The 18078-nt window shown below is 40.0% G+C and overlaps 1 protein-coding gene across 4 annotated transcripts in view; it reads left to right on the top strand.

The window, feature by feature from the left end:
- The window catches only part of LOC136250719 (sorting nexin-14-like), an 80724-nt gene that overhangs the window by 18984 nt on the left and 43662 nt on the right, over positions 1–18078 (top strand). For all 4 annotated transcript variants that reach the window (XR_010698679.1, XR_010698680.1, XM_066042947.1 and 1 more), the window contains exons 14-18: positions 15485–15599; positions 15997–16061; positions 16243–16342; positions 16407–16470; positions 17755–17821. Coding sequence is in view for 2 of the 4 variants with exons in the window: in XM_066042947.1 (XP_065899019.1) it covers positions 15485–15599; positions 15997–16061; positions 16243–16342; positions 16407–16470; positions 17755–17821 (411 nt within the window). In the remaining 2 variants the exon portion in view is untranslated. The remainder of the gene's footprint in view (positions 1–15484; positions 15600–15996; positions 16062–16242; positions 16343–16406; positions 16471–17754; positions 17822–18078) is intronic.

Genomic DNA, 18078 nt, shown 5'->3' with positions numbered 1-18078 from the left:
AGTACCCATGGTGCTCATCATCAATACCAATTTTTAGCCTCATACACCACATAGTTTCTGATTTATGACCACAAATATTTTGAATATTTCATGAAAAATTGGTCCGTCTTGAGTTACAAAATCAACTGTAGTTCACCACTGTGTTACTATTTTGAAATGAAATTTTCAGTGATTAAAGACTGTTAATTGATCTCTCAAGTAATCCATAGACTATGGGATATCAATTTAATTAAGGTTCAAAAAGGCTCCATTAAAAACTTTACTCCTTAATATTTAAAAAATTGCTGCTTCAAATTCTTTGAATTTAGGTTATGGTCTATTGATAGTAAAAATTTTGTGGTGGGGCCACAAAGGGTTCAAGAGATATAATTAAATATGTTGTCGTACATAGTGGAATTTTGTAGTCTATTATTGCTATATGGGAATGTACACCTCTAATAACCACTCCTGATAAGGCCATGCCAACTTTGTCTTACACAGTGAGGTGTCCAAGTACAGTGCAACCTGTATTAGTGACCACCTGTATTAAAAGACCACCTTTGTGCTGCAATTCATTTAGTTGGATTTACTGCATGAGTAATTCCATATCAGTTCACCAAAGTTTTGCACATGACTCCCTCAGAATTGGATGAAATTGGTGTGTGGGTATCCCAAGTGGTCATACATGTCCCTCCACCCATTGCTTGTATGGCTTCTCAGAAATAGCTTATTTAGTATTCTATTTTTGCTGTACTTGTGATCATTCAAAGCATCATAACTTGGGTGTTTTTAAAATGAATTGCACCATTTTAAGGCTCAAAGAAAAAGCTTTCGTTTGGTATATTTAACAGCTTAATTTGATGAAGTTGATAATTAACCATGTCTCCTAATCTTCGACCTTTGCTCTACCAAAAAGTGCTGATTAGAATTTTTGTGGATACTTGTCAGACATTCACCTATTAGTTGCAAAAGTTTCAGCATGGGGTCTCTATGGGATTATGAGATAGGTAGCTAGCGGTGTTTGTGGTATTATAGTAGATATCCCATGCAGTATTGCACACCTTGAAGCTCATTCTGCTTATTTAGGTTTGCAGACGCACAAGACTCTTTGATTCAACTGCAAGTTAATTGTATGCATATATAAACAGGTTGTGATAAAGGCATGCCTGTAATACAAGTTTGTTACTGTGGTGATACAGTGTGATGCTGTTTGGTAGCAAAAGTCATTTCTTTTTTGTCAGAGTACACACAACCACTTCTTATCCTTGGGTCTACAAGAGTTAGAATGTCACCCATTGATATAGTGTGGATATTCTGGGGCTCTGAGTACTTGAATGAGTTTGATGGACCATGTGGATGCAGTAACGTCAGCTTCACTTCCTTAGTGCCACTGCAAACTTCAAGCACACAAGCTAACCACCGATTCTCTTCATGTCAACAAGTGACAAATCCAGCAGTCGATTCTGGTGAAGCTTCATTCTTTACTAGAGTAACTTTCTCTTTCCTGAAAACATCAGATTATGAGTAAAATTTTATTTCCACTCTGCTATCTGAGATTGGCACAAAAGAGTGCGGTTTTCTCGTACCATGGATTGTACGTGAGAGTTGAATGCAACGTTTCTGTTGTCTCAAATAATCTTCATTGTTACAATACTTAATGTAAGCAGCAGGTATGTTGTTACATGCTCAATTGAACAACTGACATGGTGTCATTAGCTGGTCATTGTACTGCCTTTGCAAGCTATATAAATTGGTTGCATTTGAAAACTATACAACTAAATAAATTTGCAGTACAAAGGTGGTCTTTCAATACAGGTGGTCACTAATTCAGGTTGTACTGTACTTGGATGCCTTCATTGTGTAAGACAAAGTTGGCATGGCCTTATCAGGAGTGTTTATTAGAGGTGTACACTCCCATATAGCAATAATAGATTACAAAATTCCACTATACACCACAACATATTTAATTATATCTCTTGAACCCATTATGGCCCCACCACAAAAATTTTACCAATAATAGACCATAACCTAATTATTATTTACTAAAAAATTCAAAGAATTTGAAGCAGCAATTTTTGAAATATTAAGGATTAAAGTTTTTAATGGAGCCTTTTAAAACCTTAATTAAATTGATATCCCATAGTTTATGGATTACTTGAGAGATCAATTAACATTCTTTAATCGCTGAAAACTTTATTTCAAAATAGTAACACAGTGGTGAACTACAGTTGATTTTGTAACTCAAGACGGACCAATTTTTCATGAAATATTCAAAATAATTGTAGTCATAAATCAGAAACTATGTGGTGTATGAGGCTAAAAATTGGTATGGGTGATGAACACCATAGGTACTACAAACACACCAAGTTCGTCAAAATCTGAGAGGTGACCCTACAATTTCTCGGTGATTTGACATGGAATGACCAATATGCTAAGGCCGTTATTTTGAAATTCAAGTTAAACAGGTTAAAGAACACAGTGTAAACAGCCTTCCTAATGGGCTTTAACAGTATAATATGGGCATAATACAGCCCAAAAAACCACGTAATAGGCTTCGTAAGATACCAGAAATAACAAATTTCTTAGAAGAGAAAGTGGCGTGTCCCGTACTTATGTGAACGAAAATGAAGGGCAACCTTCTTTTTCTAAACAATTCACGTGAGAACACAATAGATACAGTTGAGAAGATACTTCTGTGCGTAATTTGCAGTTTACAGTGGTTTGTTCGAGTTATGCTTCCTTTGCAGTGCATAGCAGCATATATAACATAATTCATGAATTATGAAATATGCTAAATTACAGTATTTACAAATCCAATTATCTACAGTAGCTAAATTAATAATAGCAGTAGCATGAATATAAACTGCACCCACCCCTTCGCAAAAAGTAAAGGTCTTGTTGAGAACTAGTAACTATGACATCAATATAATTATTATTAGATATTATGTAATGTTGTACATCACGTGTATGTATGTTCTTGTTAGTGCGTTTCATGATAAGTGAGAACACATGTAATGGCACATTGTAGTTCGCGAGTGGAGTAGTCCATACCAAATCGTTCATAACGGAACCTAGTGCTTCGAACTATCTATCACATTTTGGTGCTGCATTGGACCAGGGATTTGGATGATGCCCTTCAACGCGCTCGAGCTTCCAGACGCGGCAGCCGTTCATTTGTTACGAAGCTACTAAGCAAGGCCCAAGCAATCACTGACGCTGATGAAGCCACTCCTCAGACGATCTCCGAACCGGATAGAGAGATATCGATCGTATATTGAGCCAGTTTTCAACTAAGAAGTGCCAATTGGAGGAACTAGACGAAACTATCCTTGCGGCGACTACAACGGAAAAAGATCTTGAGGATGAAGTTACAGAAGTAGATATGTACCACTTTCATCTACCTGAGCAAATCACCTCTCTACAGAAGTTCTCCACTGGTTTTGTAGCCAAGAAGACTACGCCTAACCTCTCATCCCAACATCAACAGGAACTACACCAAGAGGAGCAAATTGCTGGAAACACCGATACCAGCAAACAGCAAGTAGTACTGCAGAACAATCCAGAGACTGAAGAGCACACAGAACCTGATGATGGTGTCACCACTCCAACCCTAGTGAGTAATGATGTATTGTCGCACACACATGTTGTATGTAATGTGGGTCTGTCTGTGACTCGGTTACCCAAGCTAACTCTTCCTACTTTTAGCGGGGACCCCCTTCAATTTCAAACATTTTGGGACTCATTTGAAGCAGCTGTATATAACAATGAAGGGTTGACTGGGGTACAGAAATTTCATTATTTAAGGGCACAATTGTTGGGTGATGCAGCACAGGTCATTGACAACTTCCCTTTGACTGACATGAATTACCTTCACTCTGTGGCTTTGCTGAAAGACAGGTTTGGGCAGCCATATAAGTTAGTCAATGCACACATGGATGCGTTAATGAACCTTCCCAAGCCTGTCAATAACCTGGCCAGTCTTCAAGGGTTCCATGATAAACTAGAGAGCCACATGAGAGCCTTAAGGTCCCTGGGAAAGTCTCCTGACACCTACTCTACAATGCTAACACCAATGTTCCTGGGAAGGCTTCCCATAGAGCTCAAGAAACAATTTGCTCGAGACCACAATAGTGGAGAATGGACCATTCGGGAAGTACTGACCTCCATTCTTAAGGAAATAAGAGTCCTTGAAGTAGGGCACTATTCCAATGGCTTTTCCAAGGAACTTCACACTACTACTGCATCCTTTCATACGACAGCCAGAAAACCCATAGCCCAGCAGGAGAAGAAGGAACCAGTCTGTACTTACTGTAAGGGTGTACACACTGCCAATCAGTGCACTGTTATCAAGGGCCACCAGCAACGCGTGTCTATCGTTAAAGAAGCAGGCTTATGTTTTAACTGTTTAGCACACCATAGGGTCTCACAGTGCACCTCTCATAGACGTTGCAAACAGTGTAACCAAAAGCACCATACAAGCTTGTGCCCTCCTACAGATGCTAAGCCTCCTTTACCACCTTCTCAAACGAACAATAGTGTTCAACCAACCAACAGTACACAGCCACCCCTTCCTCCAGCAACCAACAGTGCACAAGTGCCAGCATTCACTGCAGTGGCTAATTCTCCCCCCTCGCCTGTGTCAATTTGCAATGCCTGTCTCCTGAAGACTGCCATTGCTACTGTCTCGGTAGGTCCAATCAGTGTTGAAGGAAATGTTCTCTTCGATGAAGGTGCACAGCGCTCCTTCATCTCTCAGGACCTGGCAGACAGACTTTGCCTAAAGGCAACCCATACAGAACGGATCTCCCTGTCCTCCTTCGGAAACACTGTATCTGCTACTAGATCCTTACAAGCAGCCAGTATTTCAGTGCACACACAAGACCAGAGTGCTATACCAATGTCAGTCTTGGTAGTACCCAAACTTACAGTCCCATTGCAGAACTCTATACGTATGGAAATAAGGAATGTGCCTTACTTGAAAGACCTGAAACTAGCCTACCCTGTTACCGAGGATGACAACTTTGAGATCAATATTCTTGTGGGGACTGATTACTATTGGACGTTCGTCCAAGACCACATCATTTGGGGCAATGGCCCTACTGCAGTCCAGTCTCGCTTGGGTTACTTACTCTCTGGCCCTCTGTTACATTCATCTGCAGCAGTATCCCTTGTTCATGTCAACTTTACTGCTGTGGACAACCAGGACCTGGACGCTTTCTGGACAACTGAAGCAAGTGGAATCTCCTCCAGCACAATGGACACTGATGATTCCTTCATGAAGACCTACATGCAAAGCAGTATCAAACATCAGCCTGATGGAGCCTTATCACTCAAGTTCCCTTGGAAAGAGGATCATCCTCCTCTGCCCTCGAACTTCTCCATCTGTACAAAACGCACCAGATCTTTGGCTCAGCGGTTAGCCAAAACCCCAGAATTGCTGCAAATGTATGGCAAAATTCTTTATGACCAGGAGAAGAAAGGGTTTATTGAAAAGGTGAATGACTTTAAAACTCACCTGGCACACTACATACCTCATAGACCGGTTAGGAAAGATTCAGATACCACACCTATCAGAATCGTTTACGACTGCAGTTGCAAACAGTCATCCCAACATCCTAGTTTAAACGATTGCCTTCACATTGGCCCACCTTTCCTTAACCATCTATGTGCCATACTCTTGCGCTTTCGTCTGTATATGCATGCTTTCTCTTCTGACATCGAGAAAGCATTTCTCCATGTTCAACTCGATGAGTCTGACAGAGATTGCACTTGCTTTCTTTGGCTTTCTAACCCACAAGATCCGAGTAGCCCTTTCCAGCCTTACCGTTTCAAGGTTGTCTTCTTTGGTGCTAGCTGTTCACCATTCATGCTCAATGCAGCAATCACATTTCACCTACAGCAGCATCCATCACCAGTATCCACCAGCATCTTGAGGAGCCTATATGTTGACAATGTTGTCTCAGGCTGTGACACCGAGCAAGAGGCCCTCCAATTCTTCCTAGAGTCCCGATCACTGATGAACATATCTAAATTTAATCTACGTACTTGGGCTTCTAACAGTCAATCTTTGAGGGACTTAGCTAAACAGCACAATGTTGCTGATGAGAAAGAGATTGTTAAAGTTCTTGGATTGTGCTGGAATGTCAAACTCGATCGACTAGCTCTCTGCTCCAAGCCTGAGACTACTACATGTACCACCACTCCAGTAACAAAGCGTGATATTCTCCGCTACACCTCATCAATCTTTGACCCTCTAGGCCTAATCACTCCGGTGACTATAACAGCCAAGCTACTACTTCAAGATCTTTGGCAAGACAATGTAGCTTGGGACACTGAATTGAACGAAACCTACCAGCTCAAGTGGGCTTCTGTTGTAGCGGACATCTCAGCTGCCTTACAACAGCATTTCCCACGACAGTATATTCCTATGCTCCAAATGGGAGATCCTTCCCCTACTATCTTACATGTCTTTGCTGATGCCAGCCCAAAGGCATATGGCGCTGCTATTTGTACATTCAATATGGCAACCATTCATCACTTGTAATGTCGAAATCTCATGTAGCTCCACTAAAACAACACACCCTACCCAGGCTGGAGCTCATGGCCGCAGTCATAGCAGCTCGCCTAGGTTCCTTTGTAGTGGACTCACTCACCCACAACACCGTCATTCACTATTGGTCTGATAGCCAAATAGTTCTTTGCTGGCTCCAAAGCAAGAAAAAGCCGAAACCATTCATTGAACATAGGGTGAAAGAAATTCTAGCTATCTCATCAATTTGGAAATACTGCCCAACTGCTTGTAATCCAGCAGATCTCTTGACCCGTGGACTACCAGCTGAGCAATTGGTTAACTCAACACTATGGAAACATGGCCCTCGATGGCTATCGTTCCCTACTGAATGGCCCACCTGGAGCCCTTCAGAAGCCTTCCTTGTGCAGGCTAACAGTGTTGAAGAATCTCTGTCATCTGCCAGCGTCCACAGCACAACCATATCCCCACCTACCAATGGTATACATACTTTAATTGATCCTTCTGCTTACAGTAGTTACTCCAAGTTACTAGACGTAACTGCTGATGTCCTTCGCTTTGCCCATAACACCAGGCAAAAGTTATTCAAGCTTAAGGGACCTTTAACACCCTCTGAACTGTCCATTGCCAATATTCAGTGGGTATCCAGTGTTCAACTTCAATGCTTTCCAGAGGAAATAAACGGTCTACATTCGAAAACTCACTCTTCACAGCCACCACTGGTGAGACAACTTAGACTGTATCTTGACCACACTGGCCTGATCCGTTGTGGTGGTAGGATCCACAATGCACCGCTTTCAGAGTCCGCTAAGTTTCCCTTCCTTCTGCCACCGAAGGACCTTTACTTCACTCCTCATATGGCACACTCACAAGCAACAGCACCATGCAGGGGTCAGCATGACACTGACTGCTCTCCGTCAAATGTATTGGGTGCCTCGTGCAAGGCAAAGAATCAGAGCTCTGTTGAGGAGGTGCGTGACCTGTAGGAAATTAGCTGGACGACCATACACTGCACCAGATCCTCCACCACTTGTGAAGGCCCATGTAGAGCAATCCATGCCCTTCGAAGTCACAGGTGTTGACTTCACTGGTGCCTTGTATGTGAGAGGAGAATGTAAGGTGTACATTTGTTTATTTACTTGTGCTGTCACACGTGCTGTACACCTAGAGATCATGACAGACCTCACTGTTGAATGCTTCTTACAAGCCTTTAGGCATTTCAGCAGCAGAAAATCCCTGCCCCGTCTTGTCCTTTCAGACAATGGGTCAACATTTCTATCTGCTGCTAATGAACTTAAGGCCTTGTTCTCCTCACCCTCACTCACAAGTGCCCTCTCCAAGTCTGGTACAGAATGGAGGTTCATCCCAAAACGTGCTCCCTGGTTTGGAGGGTTTTGGGAGAGGCTTATTGGGTTGACTAAGCTGACCTTGAAGAAGGTCTTGGGTAGGGAATTTACAACCCTTAACAGCCTCCAAACCATTATCATTGAGATTGAGGTAATTCTCAATGACCGCCCCCTTACATATGTCCCTACAGACATCAGTGACCCAGCCCACCTGCTATATGGTAGGAAGATAGTTTGTGTACCGTATCACATGACCCCACAGTACAACCAGTGTGACCCTGACTTTGGAGAAACAGAAGTCCAGTCAAGAGCCAAGAAACAAGCAACCCTGATTCAACACTTTTGGACAAGATGGAGAAGGGAATATTTGACTGGGCTAAGAGAATTTCATCAAGCTAATGCTCCTAATGTCCAAACTGTGAAACCTGGAGCCGTGGTATTAGTTCATGATGATACTCCACGTATCAATTGGCGCTTGCTGTTGTGGAAGACACCATTGCCGGAGAAGTTGGCTTGGTCAGAGCAGCCAACATCAGGACTTCTACTGGTAGAACTAATCGCCTGATCGCCAAACTCTACCCTCTGGAAGTAACTGCAGAAGATCCCCTATTTAAACAGCATCAGGACAAGTCAAATTCATCAAATGATGGTGACCAGACACTACAAACAGAAGTGGAGAGAAGACCTGCTCGCAAAGCGGCAATCCGGGGGAGACAACAAGTAAGAGAATGGACACAAACCTTATGTGGCCCCGGAGGATGTCGAGAACTAGTAACTATGACATCAATATAATTATTATTAGATATTATATAATGTTGTACATCACATGTATGTATGTTCTTGTTAATGCGCTTCATGATAAGTGAGAAGACGTGTAACGGCACATTGTAGTTCGCAAGTGGAGTAGTCCATACCAAATCGTTCATAACGGAACCTAGTGCTTCGAACTATCTATCACAGGTCTGGTGAAATACAGATACCATATCATTTCAAAAGGAATTCAATTAGTCAGCTCACGTAACTGCTGGTTACATCAGAAGATTGTGCTTCAATTTGAGCTAAAGTATTGTATTGCTAAGGCGATTTGTGTGTGAACATCAATGGCAAGCATTAATTGGCTGCTGCTGAATATGAGCACTAGAAAAGATTTAGTATCTGTATTTCACCAGACCCTTACTTTTTGTGAAGGGGCAGACTAGGAATAAATATGACAAGTATATGGAATTTTAAGCTGATCATAGAGAAAAGTAGGGAAACAAAAGAGGTTGTCTACACCTGCAAGTATACTAGTGGACATTTAATCCCTAATTAAATCATGGGTATAGACTGAATTAGGGATTAAATATCCACTAGTATTATCTGCAGGTGTAGGCGACCTCCCTTGTTTCCCTACTTTTTTCTCTATGATCCCTAATCGAGCTTTAAATTTCTAATTTTTCCTTATACTTGTTTGTTTACTTTTTTCTGTAATATTATTATGACTGGTGAACCCACATCAAAAGAAATTAGAATGCCAGTGTTAATGTTTTCATCTGAACATGCGCGTCCCAGCTATCAATTACTGACTCAAAAGTGAATGGCCATTACGCTTCACTTTCACCTATGTTCAGCCCACTACAAATGAAGAACAATAGAGGAAGCGCCTCTGCAATCAAACCAGTTACCATGAAAAAGATGGACAATTCATGCGCCCAATTATCAATTACTGACCAATAAATGGCCATTGTGCTTCGCTTCAGGCCGTTTCACAGTGTTACAAATGAAGAACAATAGGAAAAGCACCACTGCAGCATAGATATTAGAGAGGCACATAAGCAACCCTGGTTTTAATATCTATGACTGCAGTCACCATGGAAAATGCAGACGATTCCCGTAGGGAAACCATAGCGCTAGCTACCGTGAATCGACACCTGGAGCTGTCAGCAAAAGGAAATGGGACACAAAGGTAACTTAGGTAAGTCCATGATGCATGCATTGTATGTACTTGCTATGCCAAAAGGCACATCTTTGGGTGAAGCGACGTAAAACAGTGAAAATATCAAGCCCGTAACCTTAGCCGTTATCAGTTACGTTTGTCTGAAGGCATTAGTCAGTCAGCCAGTCAGCCAGCCAGTCAGTCTATAGAAAATTCCACTAAATATTTTTTTAAATTTTGTAGCAACTTTTTGGAAGCATTTCAGGTCGTACTGAAAGCACTTTTGGGCTTGTAGCCAATATTGCCAAGGCTCCATGAAGGTACTGTGAGGCTGGTTTCAGGGTGATATTTTTGGCTAGAAAAGCCCAAACATCCATGATCCCTAATATACAGTACTATTGTACTGTATGATATTCATCTTAAATAAACTGTTGCCTAGTAACAATTGTCAAAGTGCACTAATAAAACCATCTGTATGTTCCAGTATATAGTGATATTGGAATAGAACTGTGTGAACTTTGGATATGTTCTAAGCTGTTTGTGAAATCTAGGCTATATCAAGACACACGATAGTGTGTCGTGCGGCCCAAGAAGCCGGCGCGCCACACCGTGAGTATATTAACAGGAAGAAAGAAAACGCAATTTTCACACCTATGTAGCTCTGTGATTCCTTATCCGATTGGAACCAAATTTGCTAGAGACGTGCCGCCCAGTTAGGGGAGTCTACATACCAAATTTGAAGAAAATCGCTCCAGCCATTTCCGAGATACGAGCGAACAAAATTTCGTTTTAATTTCTTCGTTTTTTTCTTCTTCATCTTCTTCATTTCGCACACTTCGCAAAATTCGCCATAAAACACGAATGCGTGCTCAGATTGGGCTGAAATTTGGCACACTTAAAGGGCTCATTAAGGCGGATCTCCATACCAACTTTGGTAGGAATCCGATGAACATTCACGGAGTTATGGCCGATTATTTGCGTAAAATAAGGTCGAAGGTCTGTCACGCCTACAGGGTAAACGCCTTGGAAGAATCAGTTGCAAATTGATATGTAGATGGAGCAACCATCGTAGGAGTGCCTTTTTGTGGTTTGAAAGGAATCGGGATAAAGACCATGGAGATATGACACAAAACCCAACCTGTGTCAAAATTACGCGATCGATTTTTATGAATAAAAAAACTATTAGTTTTCGTGTCTACCAGGCAAACCGCTTAGAGCAACGAGCTGAAAATCAGTATGTAGCTGGAATAATCATCATAGAAAGGTCTTGCAGTAGTACAGAAGAATCGGATTACAAATCACTGAGTTATGATTCGAAAGGCAACTACGTGCAGCAAATGCGAGATCGAGATACTCTAATAGAACAGTCACCCTAATAAAGCATTCAGCTGCATGTATAATTTACTCAGTTATATTACATTGCAAGTTATTCTGTAGGGAATTCAGCTACAAACAAGTCACCCTGTAGTCAGATCAGCTAGAAGAAGGTACCTAATAGAGAGTTCAGCTACAAAGAAGCCATCATGTAGAGAGTTCAGCTCAAATAAATCACCCTGTAGAGAATTCAACTACAAACAAATTGCCCTGTAGAGAGATCAGCTATAAGAAGTTACCTTGTAGAGAGTTCAGTTACAAAGAAACAATCATGCAAAGAGTTTAGCTGCAAACAAATCACCCAGTAGAAAGTTCCGCTATGAACAGATCACACTGTAGAGAGTTCAGTTAGAAACAAGTCATCCTGTAGATAGATCAGCTAGAAGAAGTCACTTTGTAGAGAGTTCAGCTACAAAGAAACCACCATGTAAGAGAGTTCAGCTGCAAACAAATCACCTGTAGAGAGTTCAGCTAGGAACAAGTCACCCTGTACAGAGATCAGCTAGAAACAAGTCATCCTGTAGAGAGTTCAGCTAGAAGAAGTTACATTGTAGAGAGTTCGGTTACAAAGAAACTACCATGTAGAGAGTTCAGCTGCAAACAAATCACCCTGTAGAGGGTTTTTATTTATTTATTTATTTATAAGGCTTTTCAGCATGGGTACAACTACATACAGATACAGTGGTTACACATTCATGAAAACAATATTAGTCCATGCTGAGGGTCCACTAGCAACCTGTGCTAGTGGCCTGAGTATGTTACAAAAATTAATTACTTAACTACAGTAAGTTACTTATTTATTTAATTATAAATTAATTAGTATGTAACTACAAGAGATCAAAGTTCATGACAAGATGATTGCTTACACAGTTACCACACGGACAGAGATAATGATATTTGTGTGGATCAGTAGAATTGAAATTTGTGATAAAATGATTCCAGAGAAAAGATTTGATGCGTCTTTTGATGGTTTCTATAGGCAAACCTATATCAATGATTGGTAGGGAATTCCAAAGGCGACAGATTCGGTTGAAATAAAAATGACGCTCTTTATTAGTAAAGGATATGTTGTGGTGTAGCTTGACTGAATTGGATCTTGTAGTACTATGGGAGAATGAAATGTAGAGGTTGATATTGAAGCTTGGAGTGGGATGTTTCAGAGAGTTGACAAAAAAGATTATGTCTGATATTTCAAAGATGTACATTAATGGAAGCAAATTGAGTTTTGTCAGCCTTGTTTTGTAGTCTAAGGAGAAGTCTTGTAAAATATATTTAGTTGCCCTACGTTGAAGTTGTTCAATTTTGGAGATGTCTTTTAAGAGATGAGGTCGCCACACTGGTGCACAGTATAGGAGCTGCGATCTTACTAAGGATATATATAGTTTGAGCGTAACCGAAGGCACAATGGTTTTACAAAAGGTTCTACGTACAAGTCCCAGAGTCTTATAGGCTTTCTTTAGAATGTAGTCATGATGCTCGTTCCAATTGAGATTGTCACTAATCAGGACACCTAGGTCTTTATGCAAATGGGAAGTGTTTATAGGATTGCCATTGATGTTATAATTGGATGTAAATTTACATTTAAACGACAGATGGGTACTTTTAGAGGAATGAAATGACAATAGAGATGTTGTGCTCCAATTTGATAAGCAGTTTAAATCATGTTGTAAGAGCTGCATGTCGCTTGGTACTTTGATATGTTTAAAGCATTTTGTATCATCTGCAAAAAGAAAGATTTTACTGTAAGTGATGGCACAGGAGATATCATTCATGTAAATAATGAATAATAAAGGACCAAGTATACTACCCTGAGGTACTCCTGATTCAACAGGGAGAAGATTGGAATTACAGCCATTGATTGATACAAATTGAGACCTATTAGTAACATATGCCAGAAACCATGACCAGAGTTCACCGCCAATATCGAACATACGAAGTTTGTGAAGTAGATGTGAATGAGAAATAGTATCAAAAGCCTTGGTGATATCCAGGTAAATGATATCCAGCTGATGACGAGAGGTAAAAATGTCAGATAAAACTAAAAGGAGTTGTTGTACTGATGAATGATTCTGAATAAATCCAAACTGGGCAGGATTTATTCTGCTAGTAACATGTCCAATAATTTTATCGTGCAGTATTCGTTCCAACACTTTAGAAGTATTACTGAGTAAGGATATCGGTCGGTAGTTGTTGATATGGGTAGGGTCACCGGATTTAAACACAGGAATTATTTTGTGAACTTTCCATTCACAAGGAAGATAACCAAATTTTAATGTTAGATTGAAAAGATAGTGAAGAGGTTTATAGAGGACCGAAGCACACTTAGAAAGTAGAATGGGTGGGATGCTGTCTGGGCCCATGGCCTTGGATGTGTCCAAGCTTACCAATGCTTCATAGACATCAGCTTCAGTGATTGTAATATGACAGAGTGATGCAGGACAATAGGAGTTAAAAGAAGGCGGTAAATCAGTGGAAGTGTTATTAAAAATTGAGTAAAAGTAATTGTTGAAAGCATTGGCTTTATCATTATCACAGTCGAATGTCGTAGAATTGTGATACATAGTGGAGGGGATAGATTTGGATTTTGTAAACCCTCTGATATATTTGTAAATTTTGGAATTGTCAGATGTAGTGACTAAATTGGATTCATATGTCATTTTAGCATTGCTGATCTTTGCTTGAAGCAGGTTCAGCTACAAACAAGTCACCCTGTAGAGAGTTCAGCTAGAAGAAGTTACATTGTAGAGAGATCAGCTAGAAACAAGTCACCCTGTAGAGAGTTCAGCTAGAAGAAGTTACATTGTAGAGAGTTCAGCTACAAAGAAACTACCATGTACAGAGTTCAACTGCAAACAAATTGCCCTGTAGAGAATTCAGCTACAAACAAATCACCCTGTAGAAAGATCAGCTAGAAGAAGTTACCTTGTAGAGAGTTCAGCTACAAACAAATCACCCTGTAGAGAGTTCAGCTACAAACAAGTCATCCGGTAGAGAGATCAGCTAGAAGAAGTTACATTGTAGAGAGTTCAGCTACAAAGAAACCACCATGTACAGAGTTCAACTGCAAACAAATTGCCCTGTAGAGAATTCAGCTACAAACAAATCACCCTGTAGAAAGATCAGCTAGAAGAAGTTACCTTGTAGAGAGTTCAGCTACAAACAAATCACCCTGTAGAGAGTTCAGCTACAAACAAGTCATCCTGTAGAGAGTTCAGCTAGAAGAAGTTACATTGTAGAGAGTTCAGCTACAAAGAAACTACCATGTAGAGAGTTCAGCTGCAAACAAATTTCCCTGTAGAGACAAACAAATCACCCTGTAGAAAGATCAGCTAGAAGAAGTTACTTTGTAGAGAGTTCAGCTACAAACAAATCACCCTGTTGAGAGTTCAGCTAGAAACAAGTCACCCTGTAGAGAGATCAGCTAGAAACCAGTCACCCTGTAGAGAGTTCAGCTAGAAGAAGTCACATTGTAGAGAGTTCAGCTACAAAGAAACTACCATGTAGAGAGTTCAGCTGCAAACAAATTTCCCTGTAGAGAATTCAGCTACAAACAAATCACCCTGTAGAGAGATCAGCTAGAAACAAGCCTCCCGTAGAGAGTTCAGCTAGAAGAAGTTACATTGTAGCAGTTTAGCTGCAAACAAATCACCCTGTAGAGAATTCAGCTACAAACAAATCACCCTGTAGAAAGATCAGCTAGAAGAAGTTACCTTGTAGAGAGTTCAGCTACAAACAAATCACCCTGTAGAGAGTTCAGCTACAAACAAGTCATCCGGTAGAGAGATCAGCCAGAAGGATCACCTTGCAGAGAGGTTAGCTACAAAGAAATCACCCTGCTTCATCTTTTCTTCTTCCTGTAGTAAAGAAAAAATGACAAGTTAAAAAGCCCTAAAGCTGGCCATAGGCCGGCTTTATGGCCGGCTTTGGGGTATACAAATACAAAAGGAAGTGAAATCTAATCCAAAACAGCCAAGCTGTAAAAAAAGAGTGCGGCCCTGAGAAAGGCTATGGTGAAAAAAGATGTGAAATCCAAGGTGGCGGCCAAGAAATGGCTGTGATGGTAGGTTAATGGTAAAAATTTTAATAACAACAATTCAGGTGAATTTGGTGCCGCTTGGTCTTGGCACAAAATTCATCTGAATTGTCGTTATTAAAATTTTTACCATTAACCTACCATCACAGCCATTTCTTGGCCGCCACCTTGGATTTCACATCTTTTTTCACCATAGCCTTTCTCAGGGCCGCACTCTTTTTTTACAGCTTGGCTGTTTTGGATTAGATAAATAATAGCTGTGTTGTTTGCAGTACTTACAGAACATCATACTTACATACTATCTTTAGAAGCTGAAGCCATGCACAACTGATATACTACGAGAACAACATTACTTGTACACCTTCATGAACTTTATGAAGACTACAGGAGCAGTGAATGTGCTACAGGCTTCTCTCTTGTTAAGTATGTGTAACATGTAATACTGAACCTGTAGTAAATATATACATTAGCTGTATAGCTAGCTGAATGTGTACAGTACTTTCACTAATACAATATTGCAAACGGAATTTTAAATAAAACTACAGTACTTATTAATGATTATGTTGAAAAGCTGTTTGTGAACACACCAGGGACCTGTGAGAAGGATAATGTAGAAAGTCAAAATCTAAAACTGCTAAATCAAAATGATTATCCTACAGTCTAGGTATGTGCCAAGGCACCACAACAGCTGGGATGGGATATGGAGTCAACCTATGCTGTCAACCTGGCCATAGTTTGATATTTAGGCATGAACTGGGGTATATTGTTAATAACTACTCTGATCTTGTGTGTCTGTACTACTTGTGTGTCTGTTATACAGGTGAATTGGTATCAAAGTTACCAACTATAGCAGATGAACAAAAAGTTGACTATTTTATGGATGAGGTATGTGAAACATAACTAATCAACACAGAAATGTTCATGATGATCTGTATGTGTATGGGAACATTTCTGGGGGATATTTAGTAATTTGGGAGCTCCTTGTATATATAATAATCAATTATGTACATACACCCCCTGTATTACATATTGCACATACAGTACATATACTGTATGTACCTCACAGGTGAGGGATCTTCACAACAGATACTTCTTAGAGACCACCTCTAATGCTGATCACATGTTGCTATATGTTGATTATGAATTAGTTGATCAGTTGTTACAAGGTAATATGATATAAGCAGTTCCATAATGTTTAAGAGTTACTGTATGTGCTTTTATTCACTGTAGCACTGAACTGCCCCACTCCATTACAACAAGTTGATGCTTTAAAACTATCTGATGTTCTTTCAAAGTATAGTGTTATACATTGTTAGTAGTATACCATATTTACTTGACTAAACTACTGTAGCCTAGCCTAGTCTCAAATATTGATGTGGCTACTGTAGCTTTTTATGGGCATCCACTATTCAAGAGTAATGTTTATAGCACAAGCAGTTTATAAGGACATCAATAGACTGTACACTTATTTACTTTATATTTAGCAGCTCTGTTAGTAGCTCTAGTACGTTTCACTACAATGTGCACTAAAAAGATTGAAAGTTACACTCGATGCAGACCAACTATTGCTTTTTTTCATACTATTAAATAATACTGCAAGATAGTCTAATTCTCGTTCCTAAGGGTTATAAGCAGTTAACTCCTTAGGACAAGCACTTCTATATGAATTCAAATAAACAAGTTTCTATGATTTTTTAAAAAATTTAACTGAATTTTCTACTAACTGACTGCCCATCATAACTCAACTGTGGGGAATGCTACAAACTTGATTTCTTTGCTGTTCAGTGTCGCTTCAACCCGACAACATGCGTTTTCACCAACTGCAGTCACTATAGTACATGCATCATGGACTTCTTTGTCCTCCTTTGTGTTCCATTTCTTTCTCCACTGCCGCATAGATGTTGATTCACAGGTAGCATGTTATGGCTTCTATAGTAAATTTATTGTCTGTAATTCCAGACTGAGCGGATTGATTGCAGAGGCATATCTCGTATTGTTCTTCATTTGTAACACTGTATAAAATACCTCAGAATGGCCACTTGTACTTGTTTAGTTGCAATTTCTTTAGTGTGACTAGATGTACTTCTTGTACTTAGTGTTCTTCATTTGTAATATAGCTTAGCTGAAAACAAAGCAGAATGGCCATATCGCTTTTCAGTAATTAATGATCAGGGTGCGCTTTCAGTTGCTCAGTCAATTTTTTGTGTCTGGCTGGTGCCATTCTTTCTTTTGATGTGGTATGCATTGGTTCACCAGTCATAAATCATGTTGCAGGAAAACTTACCAGGAAGGTTTATACTGGTTCTGTGCAGTCTTCATTTCTTACATACAGGCTGCTTATAGCATAAGCCATTTTGTCCACATGGGTGCGGAAAGACAATTGAATAGACAAACAAACAAATTGGCATACAAACACACATACGTTTTTTGGAAAACAATTCCAGGTGTACACCCACAGGTGGGTGCGCGGCTAGTTTAAAAATACATCTATTTTTGTAAACGTTTACTACACACATAGTAATATAATTGTATTTTTTTTTTTTCTGTTTCCATCTACGTATTGTATTGCCATACGTAGGTTGCACAATGCCATGTTTAAATTGATGGATAATGTTTTCTGCCCACTGTTTCATCAGAGCAAAGAGGTAAATTTGTTTATACTTTATTTTGCTAATAATGTATGATGTACATACATTTACAGTATGTACCATGAAGCCGCCTAACTTCAAAGGCAAATTTCAGGGTACATATCTTATAAACTTTGGCTAACCATGGCACATTTAATGGCTGGCTATGGTGCATTCTAAATGTACCATGGCCTTGATGTGGGAGCAGTACCAATTTGTTTATATATAAACTCAAGCCGAAATTGATTGTGGGAATTTATTACTGGTCATGTGAT

The sequence above is a fragment of the Dysidea avara genome, chromosome 3 (assembly GCF_963678975.1).
Source record: "Dysidea avara chromosome 3, odDysAvar1.4, whole genome shotgun sequence".
Classification (NCBI taxonomy): Eukaryota; Metazoa; Porifera; class Demospongiae; order Dictyoceratida; family Dysideidae; genus Dysidea; species Dysidea avara.
This window is presented reverse-complemented; position numbering and strand designations above follow the sequence as displayed.